Here is a 9,584-nt window from a genome sequence, read left to right as displayed (position 1 = left end):
GAGTAGCTGGGATTACAGGCGCGTGCCACCACACCCGGCTAATTTTTGTATTTTTATTTTAAATTGTGTATTTTTAGTAGAGACAGGATTTTACCATGTTGGTCAGGCAGGTCTTGAACTCCTGATCTTGTGATCTGCCTGCTTCCCAGAGTGCTGGGATTACAAGCGTGAGCCGTCGCACCCAGCCACACGCTTGAGCTCTTGCTGGGGTGGAAGGCACTAGGATTCTAGGCCTGCCTCTGCCTTGGAGATCTTTCTTCGGGCCCTGTGCTCCTGAGCATTGTTGGACTAGGTGAAATCTGGTGCTCAAACTGTGTTCTCTGCCTCATTGTAGGAACTTTTGCCTGTCTGGGCCCTCTGTCCTCCCTTATTTATTTATTTATTTTTTGGTTTGTTTTTTGTTTCTTTGAGATGGAGTCTTGCCCTGCCACCCAGACTGGAGTGCAGTGGTGGTATGGTCTTGGATCACTGCAGCCTCCACCTCCTGAGTTCAAGTGATTCTCCTGCCTCAGCCTCCTGAGTAGCTGGGATTACAGGCACCCACCACCACCACGCCCGGCTAATTTTTGTATTTTTAGTAGAGATGAGGTTTCACCATGGTTGCCAGGCTGGTCTTGAACTCCTGACCTCAAGTGATCCACCCGCCTTGGCCTTCCAAAGTGCTGGGATTACAGGTGTGAGCCACCGCACCTAACCGTGTCCTCCCTTGTTTGTTTGTTTTTTTTTTGAGACAGAGTTTTGTTCTTGTTGCCCAGGCTGTAGTGCAATGGCACAGTCTTGGCCTACTGCAACTTCTGCCGCCTAGATTCAAGTGATTCTCCTGTCTCAGCTTCTGTAGTAGTTGGGATTACAGGTGCCCGCCACCACACCCAGCTAATTTTTGTATTTTTAGTAGAGATGGGATTTCACTATGTTAGCCAGGCTGGTCTCGAACTCCTGACCTCAGGTGATCCACCCACTTCGGCCTCCCAAAGTGCTGGAATTTCAGGTGTGAGTCACCGCACCCAGCTGTCGTCCTCTCTTGTTTTTAAGTGGAGAACATTTTCGTGAAACCCGTCTTAGAAAGCAGTTCTCAAGGCCACAGTCTCCCCTGCAACCCCTGTTCCCAATCTTTCCTTTCTATTGAGATCTGATTTACAGACCATCACATTTACTGTTTTAAAGAATTCAATTCAGTGGCTCACAGAGTCATGCAACCAGAATCACTATCTAATTCCAGAACATTTCTACCATAAGAAACCCTGCACCTGGCCAGGCACAGTGGCTCACACCTGTAATCCTAGCACTTTGGGAGGCCGAGGTCGGCAGATTACCTGAGGTCAGGAGTTCAAGAGCAGCCTGGTCAACATGGTGAATCCCCATCTCTACTGAAAAATATAAAAAAATTAGTAGGGTGTGGTGACATCACCTGTAATTCCAGCTACTCGGGAGGCTGAGGCAGGAGAATCGCTTGAACCCGGGAGGCAGAGGTTGCAGTGAGCCAAGATCGTGCCACTGCACTCTAGCCTCGGCTACAGAGGTAGATCTTATCTCAAAAAAAAAAAAAAGAAAAAAGAAAAAAAAAGAAACTCCACACCCATAAGCAGTTCCTTCCTGCTCCCCTCCCCACCAGCCCCTGGCAACCACTCATCAACTGTCCGTGTCTATGGGCTTGCCTGTCCTGCGCGTTTCCTCTCAGTGGCTCTTTTCCTGTCTTCATCAAGCACTGCAGAAGTTTCAGTTCAGCAGTGGTGGTGATAGCACCTAGTCTTGTGTAGCTTTTTACATTTGAAGCAGTGTAATCTCAACAGTTTCAGTTGGTTATCAGACCATCACTGAGCATGAGATAGAATAGGGATCACTGTGTCCTTTTTGAAGATGAAAAGAGTAGACCAGAACCCAGAGAGGTTAAATGACTCATCCACCGAGTTGGTGGCAGAGTTGAAACCAGGATCCCAGTCTTCAGAATCTTTGTCCTATCCCTTTCCTGGTGCCCGAGCCTCCTTTTGCAGCAGGGAGTGCCATCAGAAGAGCGGCCCTGTTTGTTGCATGCTGGGCTTCTGTGCAGAGCCTGCGTCATTGTCTTTTACGCACCGTGAGTCTTCACTTCATGTCATTGATGGGGTCTCAGAAACTGTGGCTTTGAAATGACATAAAACAACCAATTTTTCTTTCTTGTCAATGTCGTAACTTAAACACCACAGAAGGAAATGACGTTATTTGAGGATCTGCCATGTGTCATTTCATTTGAACTCACTGTTTCCAAGAACCTGTTGGCGACTGTGAGACTGACTGTGTAAGGAGGCTGTGCACTCTCTCCAACAGTAGAGCTTGGTTGTACCTTGTTATCCCGCCTGGCTTCTTACAAATCATATATATACACGTGTGTGTGTGTGTGTGTGTGTGTGTGTGTGTGTGTGTGTGTGTGTGTGTCTGGCCTTAGCCGGGCCAGCTCCTTCTGATGGGGGTGACAAACAAGGACTAATGACTCCCACAGAGAGGTCCAACTTGTGGCCCAGTCCTGATTAGCACCCAGCTCGTTACACAGCTCTGGGTTATTCCTGAATCCTCTGTTCGGCCTTATCACCCCTCATTTTGCTGCTTGCCTAGCCCTTTTTCCTGAATGTTGGCTGTCTCTCTGCTCCTGAGATCTTCTGCTCCTCAGGGTCCCTCTGGCTCTAGCAGGAACCCGAGACCCCCATACTCTCCCCTGGCAAGGGCTGTCAGCCATGTTCCTGAGCCCAGAATGTCCTGGTGACCAGCACACAGAAAAAAAGACACAAAGCAATGTGATTCTCTGTCCCCAGGAGCAGAGCCCCTGGTTCCTGCACAGGATGCGTCCTCCCAGGTGAAGCGTGAGGAAGCCCTGTGTGTCCGAGGTCAGCGCACCCTGGAGGAAAGAGCTATCGCCACGGAATCCATTACTGGTGAGTGAGCCAGGCAGCCGTCCACACCAGGGAGGGGCGGGGAGAGGGTTAGCATGGTCCTCCAGCCCCCAGGGTTAGCTGTCGTGTGTGCCAGGCCAGAGGGCTGAGCTCAAAATGGAAGGGCTGTGCATCCAGGACTGGGCTGAGCCAGGATTCCTCTAGGAACACAGACGTGGCAAACAGCATTGACAGTTTGCTGATATACCTAGGGTCAGCATGCTCTGTTTCCTCTCTTCCTCATATTATCCATTTTTAACTATTTCATCTTCCCCTTTAGAAACAATATCCTGGCAGAAGTACTAAGTATAAGGCTTCATGGTTGGGGGAACAGGGAGGTCAGGAAGACCTGTTGTTCCCTGACCAGGAAGGCCTTTTTCTTTTCTTTTTTTTGAGATGGACTCTCGCTCTGTTGCCCAGGCTGGAGTGCAGTGGTGCGATCTCGGCTCACTGCAACCTCCGCCTCCTGGGTTCAAGCAGTTCCCTGCCTCAGCCTCCCGAGTACCTGAGATTACAGGCACCCGCCACCATGCCCAGCTAATTTTTGTATTTTTAGTAGAGACGGGGTTTCACTGTCTTGGCCACGCTGGTCTGGAACTCCTTACCTTGTGATCCACCCACCTCAGCCTCCCAAAGTGCTGGGATTACAGGTGTGAGCTGTAATTATGGGCTCACCTGCATACCTGCGGTCCTGTGAGGGAGCTCTCTTAGCTGGCATTGCAGCTAGACTCTGTTGTAGGTGAGAACTCTGTTAGAGCAGATGCGTGTATCAGAGTTCTCCAGAGAAACAGGACCCATAAGGGTGTGTGGTGTATGTGTGTGTAAAAGAGAGATTTGTTTTATTTTAAGGAATTGGCTCGTGATTGTGGGGGCTGGCAAGTCCAAAATTTACAGGGCAGGCCGGCAGGTTAGAGACCCAGGGAAGCGCTGATGTGGCCACTCGAGGCTGCAGGCGGAATTCCTTCTTCCTTGGGGCAGGTCCGTCTTTTTCCTTAGGCCTTCAGCTGGTTGGATGAGGCCTGCCCATTTCATAGAGGGCAATCTGCTTGACTCGAAGTCCATTGACTTACATGTCCAATCTCAACTTCATAGAAACTGCTAAATAATGTTTGACCAAATATCTAGGTACTGTGGCCGAGCCAAGTTGACACATAAAATCAACAATCATGAGACATGTTAACATACTGTAGCCCTTTACTTATCCGCAGGTTAGAGCTCCACAAACCTCATCCCCCCTTAGTCAGAGCCTCACACCCATAGGTAAGTGATCACAGTGTCTGGGTAGAGGAAAGCCCGTTCACTTGTCATCAGGCACGATCCTTGAAAGCATCACAGTATTAGGATCTTTAAAGAGGCCTTTAAGAGATAAGAAGGCAGTAAAGGGGGAATTAGGTTTCAAAGACTGCAGAAGACAGAAAACATAGGGTCTTTTTCTCACTTCTTAGAAAAATCTCATTCAAAAGATTTAAAGGCGTCTTGTAACATTACTTTATACTCCATAAATATATACAACTATAGGCCGGACGTGGTGGCTCACGCCTGTGATCCCAGCACTTTGGGAAGCTGAGGCAGGTGGATCACCTGAAGTCGGGAGTTCAAGACCAGCCTGACCAACATGGAGAAACCCTGTCTCTACTAAAAATACAAAATTAGCTGGGCGTGGTGACGCATGCCTGTAGTGCCAGCTACTCAGGAGGCTGAGGAAGGAGAATCGCTTGAAACCAGGAGGTGGGGGTTGTGGTGAGCCAAGATTGCACCATTACACTCCAGCCTGGGCAACACAGTGAGACTGTGTCTCAAAAAAAAAAAAAAAAAAGGCTTTCTGGAACGTGTCATCTTTCCAGAGGAAATACCTCTTTCCATGGTAGTCTCAGCACCAGAATGGGAATGTCATTCTAAGGAGATTCAAGTTGCTGCAGCACAGAAAGACTCTTTCTTAAAGTCATTGTGATGTCACCCCCCTACAGTATCCTCTTATGTACAGCAAAAGCTCCATTAATTGGGGGCAAGCTGACTTCAACCTGCAGTTAATGAGACTTACGTAATTGTACCTGATGTTTAGGATAATTGCATGAAATCAGAGATTTACTCAAAATGCAAACTTGCAGGCAATTTCGCATCTTCTAACACCTTTGCCGCTCTTGTTCCCACGACTAGACTCCCCAATTTCTGCCCAGGACCTCTTGTCTCGGATTAAACAGGAGGAGCATCAGTGCGTGTGGGATCAGCAGGATTTGGCAGACAGAGATATTCCCACAGATCCCAATTCAGGTGAGAATAAGCCAGAATTAATATTGAGGGCATCCAGCGTTTTTTCAAAAGGAATCATTAAATTAATAATTTGTCATGTCTGTGCAACTGATACTAAAATTACTTCACTGGCTTTTTGTTTTTTTGAGATGGAGTCTTGCTCTGTTCAGGCTGGAGTGCCGTGGTGCAATCTCAGCTCACTGCAACCTCCACCTCCTAGGTTTAAGTGATTCTTCTACCTCAGCTTCCTGAGTAGCTGAGATTACAGGTGTGTACCACCATACCCTGCTAATTTTTTGTATTTTTAGTAGAGTTGGGGTTTCACCGTGTTGGACAGGCTGGTGTTGAACTCCTGACCTCAAATGATCTGCCCGCCTCAGCCTCCCAAAGTGCTGGGATTACAGGCATGAGCCACTGCACCCACCCATTGAACACTGATTTTTGAACAATAAAAACAACCAAAAAATATCTAAAAGCTGTGTGTATTTCTGTGTTGGAAAATTATTTACATTTTTTGGAATTTCTCTTGAGTTGATACTAGTTAGAAGCTTCCCAAGAAAGTTGGGAGGGTTCAGGCATTCAGGGAGGCATAAAAGAAAATGGAGGCTCCACCTGCCCATGGCCTGTGTGTGTCTGTGTGTTTGCAGAGCTGAGAAGTCCAGTGTCATTGCCTGGTAGTTAGGACACAAGTCTCATCCTACCCACCATACCAGGGAGAGAGGATGAGAAGTTGAATCTAGGATTCCTTGTACTTTGTCAACTTCACCATAGAGAAGTTGAGGGGATGCAGAGCCGAGGGAAAGCGGGGCCTTCCTGCTTCACTGTGGTTCTTATCCATGACCTCTGGTTGCGGCCTCTGCCGTCGCTGATTTCTGAGTCATACCCGTTAGCCATGGCCCTGTGGGCTGTTATCTGGGGCTTTCCTCTGGCCTGTCCCAGCCCCATATCTTCCTCTGGGGCTAAGTGGCAGAGTCAGGAGATATGGGTTTTAATCCTGGCCGTGGCACTGCACAGACCTTGGGCTGAACCTGCTTTTGGCCAACTCGAAATGCAGCAGGCAGCGGAGTCCATTTAGGAAGGGACTTAACGAGGGTAAGGAGGATGGCCTGGAAGTGCAACACCGATCCCAAAACATGCCCTACAGGCTGCAGCTGCTGCATGGGAGGGTTTTCAGACCTTTGATGGGCGGCCCAGAGGGCATGACAAAATCTAAGACTGCCTTCTTTCCATGACAACAGAGTCTCTCATCTCAGCACATGACATTTTGTCATGGATCAAGCAGGAGGAACAGCCGTACCCATGGGGACCACGTGACTCAATGGACGGGGAGCTCGGATTAGACTCTGGCCCTAGTGAGTATCGTGCCCACCTGGACCCCAGGGTTTCTCCTCTGGAGCGGGACGCTGAGGCCTGGACGAAGGCTGGTGCTCTTAGCTCACTCCTCGCAGAGTGATGTTCTGTTGATGGCAGCCTTTCAAAGTTCTGCACCAAAGTGCCCCCGTTCTTTTTGGAGTGTGATACTGTATTAGTTCCCAAGGGCTGTCATAACAAAGTGTCACAGGCTGGGCAGCTTAAACATCGAAACGTATTCTCTCACAGTTGCACAGGTCAGAAGTCCAAAATCAAGGGGTGGGCCAGGCCCTGCTCCCTCTGACGTCTGTAGGGGAGTCCTTCCTCGTCCCTCCCAGTTTCTGGTGAGTGCCGGCAACCTCTGGCGCTCCTTGGTGTGTAGATGTGTTTCTCCAAGCCCCTGTTGTCACATGGCATTGCCTTGTGTCTGTCCTCACATGCCATCTTTTTTTTTAAGACAGAGTCTCGCTCTGTTGCCCAGACTGGAGTGCATGGCATGATCTTGGCTCACTGCAACCTCCGTCTCCCAGGGTCAAGCAATTCTTCCACCTCAGCCTCCCAAGTAGCTAAGATTACAGGCGTGTGCCACCATGCCCAGCTAATTTTTGAATTTTTAGTAGAGATGGGCTTTCACTACGTTGGTCAGGCTGGTCTTGAACTCCTGACCTCAGGTGATCCACCCACCTCAGCTTCCCAAAATGCTGCAATCGTGCGCCCAGTCCTGACATCTTGAAGGCACTTAAAATCCACATAGGAGAAGAGGACATGGGTTGTTTCTGGTTCTGAACAGCCATTTCAAAGTCAGGCGAGCAGATCACACTCTCTGTAAAACAAACTTAGTTCTGGAAGAGCCAGTGTGGGCCTGGAGGAATTGGCAAGAACGAGATAGGAACAACGGATGTCTCTATTTCAAATAGAATTGAAAGCGATCCTCTTTATAACTGCTGACTTCGTGGGATGAGAGGGGGAAGCCAGGAGGCTGGCGGTGAGCACCAGGAAAAAGCCGGGTCCGCCTCTTCCTCCACAGCTGGCAGGCTACCATTGCTAGCTCTGGCCCTGATGGCATAGGAACTAGAGCCTCTGACCGGGGGCCAGGAAATTCTGGCTAAACCCTTTTTTGTCCCTCAGTGCTATCTTTTGATTCTTCTAAGTTGGCTAGGAGTGTGCGGGCCTGGAGGAGCCTTTTCTTGGGGACCTGTGCTGTGTGGAAAGCAGTCTAGGAAGGCCCATGGAAAACTTGGCAAGGATTTGTAAAGGACCCAACCATTTTCCTTCTTAAGTTTGGATATGATGGCTCATAGAATGATTGCTTCGTCGTTGTTGTTTGTTTGTTTGTTTAAGACAGGGCCTCACTCTGCTGCTCAGGCTGGAGTGCAGTAGTGTGATCATGGCTCACTGCAGCCTCAGTCTCCTGGGCTCAAGTGATCCTCCTGCCTCAGCCTCCCAAATAGCTGGGACTACAGGCATGTACCACTGTGCCTCACTAATTTGTTTATATGTTTTCTAGAGACAGGGTCTTGCTATATTACCCATGCTGGTCTGAACTCCTGGCCTCAAGCAATCCTTCCACCTTGGCTTCCCAAAGCTCTGGGATTACAGGCAGCAGCTACCAGGCCCAGCCCATGTTATTTTATCTTTGAGAGGCCTTTGAACTGCAGCATTTGGGAGGAAATGCACAGAATTTGGGAGATAGGAGTATCTAGAATTAGTTCTCTTGCCTGCCCAGTCACAACAGCCTCTTGCCAGAACCTCTGTTCTTTCTCCCAAAGTGAGCCTGCTTCCTACTTATCAGTGTGGAAATTTGACACTGGCATCTCATCTGTGGTTTCTTTGAGGTTTAAAACTAACCCTAGTATTGTGGTTGCCAGGGACAGCTGGATGATACACATGATATTATGCGCAAGAGTCTTCAGGAAAGGGAATGGAAGGGAGAAGAGTTGGGGTATAGAACTCAGTGCAGACCCTGCCGACTTCCTTCTCCACCCTGGGATGGAGAAAGGAAGAGGGAAAGAACTGGTATCTGTTTGATTCAAAGGCAGACCTCAACCCAATTGGATATTACATTCATGTGAAAGGGACTCCTGCATTTATTTATTAATGAGTGTGTACTGAGCCTCTGCTCTCAGTTAGTGTAAGACAAGAAGATTCAGTTTTCTCAAAGTTAGTGTGCACTAGGGCCTCCACTGAAGCAGGAAGTGTGGCTAGGCTCTGGAGTCCAGCAGCTAACAGGTGCTTCTGGAGTGAGAGGTGGTCAGGACCCTGAAGCTGGCCACCCTTCCCAGGTGCCAGCGCCCACAGAATATGACATGAAAGCACCCTCTTGAAATTCCCAAATTATTCACTGCACTGGGTTTTAAAACAGTGGTTCCAACCTTTCATAGTTTCTATATTTTTAGCAAGTATTTACTTAGTGCCTGCCATGTGCTATACACTATTGTAAGCTCTTAGAATCAGCAGTGAAGGGCCAGGCGCGGTGGCTCAGGCCTGTAATCCCAGCACTTTGGGAGGCCGAGGCAGGTGGATCACCTGAGGTAGGAGTTCGAGACCAGCCTGGCCAACATGGTGAAACTCCATCTCTACTAAAAATACAAAAACTAGCCAGGTGTGGTGGTGGGTGCCTGTAATTCCAGCTACTTGGGAGGCTGAGGCAGGAGAATTGCCTAAACCTGGGAGGTGGAGGTTGCAGTGAGCCGAGATCGTGCCACGGCGCTTTAGCCCTGGCGACAGAGCAAGACTCAGTCTCAAAAAAAAAAGTTTTTCAGTGGAATGGCAAGGGTGCATGCCTGATTGGAATAATCTAAAAAGAATGGGAGGTGAAGAAGTGGTAAGGGCAGGTGCGATGACTGTTGACGAGTCTTGCTATGAAAGGGAATGGACATGAGATGAGAGGAGCTGGGGCAGGGGCCACACGGGTCTAGGGAGGGGGTTCTTTTAAGATGGGAGATAACTAGACCATCGTCTCTGGTCAGATGCTCTCAACTACTTTAGAACCCTGATTCGAACTGCCTTAAAGGATAAAGAAATTTCTTCTCTGGCCGGGCGCGGTGGCTCAAGCCTGTAATCCCAGCACTTTGGGAGGCC

General features: G+C 49.0%; 1 protein-coding gene across 1 annotated transcript in view; it reads left to right on the top strand.

Moving 5' to 3' along the window:
* The window catches only part of LOC108298399 (zinc finger protein 282-like), a 17,580-nt gene that overhangs the window by 2,640 nt on the left and 5,356 nt on the right, over nucleotides 1-9,584 (top strand). Inside the window, exons 3-5 of the mRNA XM_017521086.2 lie at nucleotides 2,787-2,906; nucleotides 5,061-5,174; nucleotides 6,392-6,505. Of these exons, the coding sequence (XP_017376575.1) occupies nucleotides 2,787-2,906; nucleotides 5,061-5,174; nucleotides 6,392-6,505 (348 nt within the window). The remainder of the gene's footprint in view (nucleotides 1-2,786; nucleotides 2,907-5,060; nucleotides 5,175-6,391; nucleotides 6,506-9,584) is intronic.

Source organism: Cebus imitator, unplaced genomic scaffold, assembly GCF_001604975.1.
Source record: "Cebus imitator isolate Cc_AM_T3 unplaced genomic scaffold, Cebus_imitator-1.0 Scaffold20, whole genome shotgun sequence".
Lineage (NCBI taxonomy): Eukaryota > Metazoa > Chordata > Mammalia > Primates > Cebidae > Cebus > Cebus imitator.
Note: the sequence above shows the minus strand (reverse complement) of the source record. Positions and strands in the feature narration are given on the sequence as shown.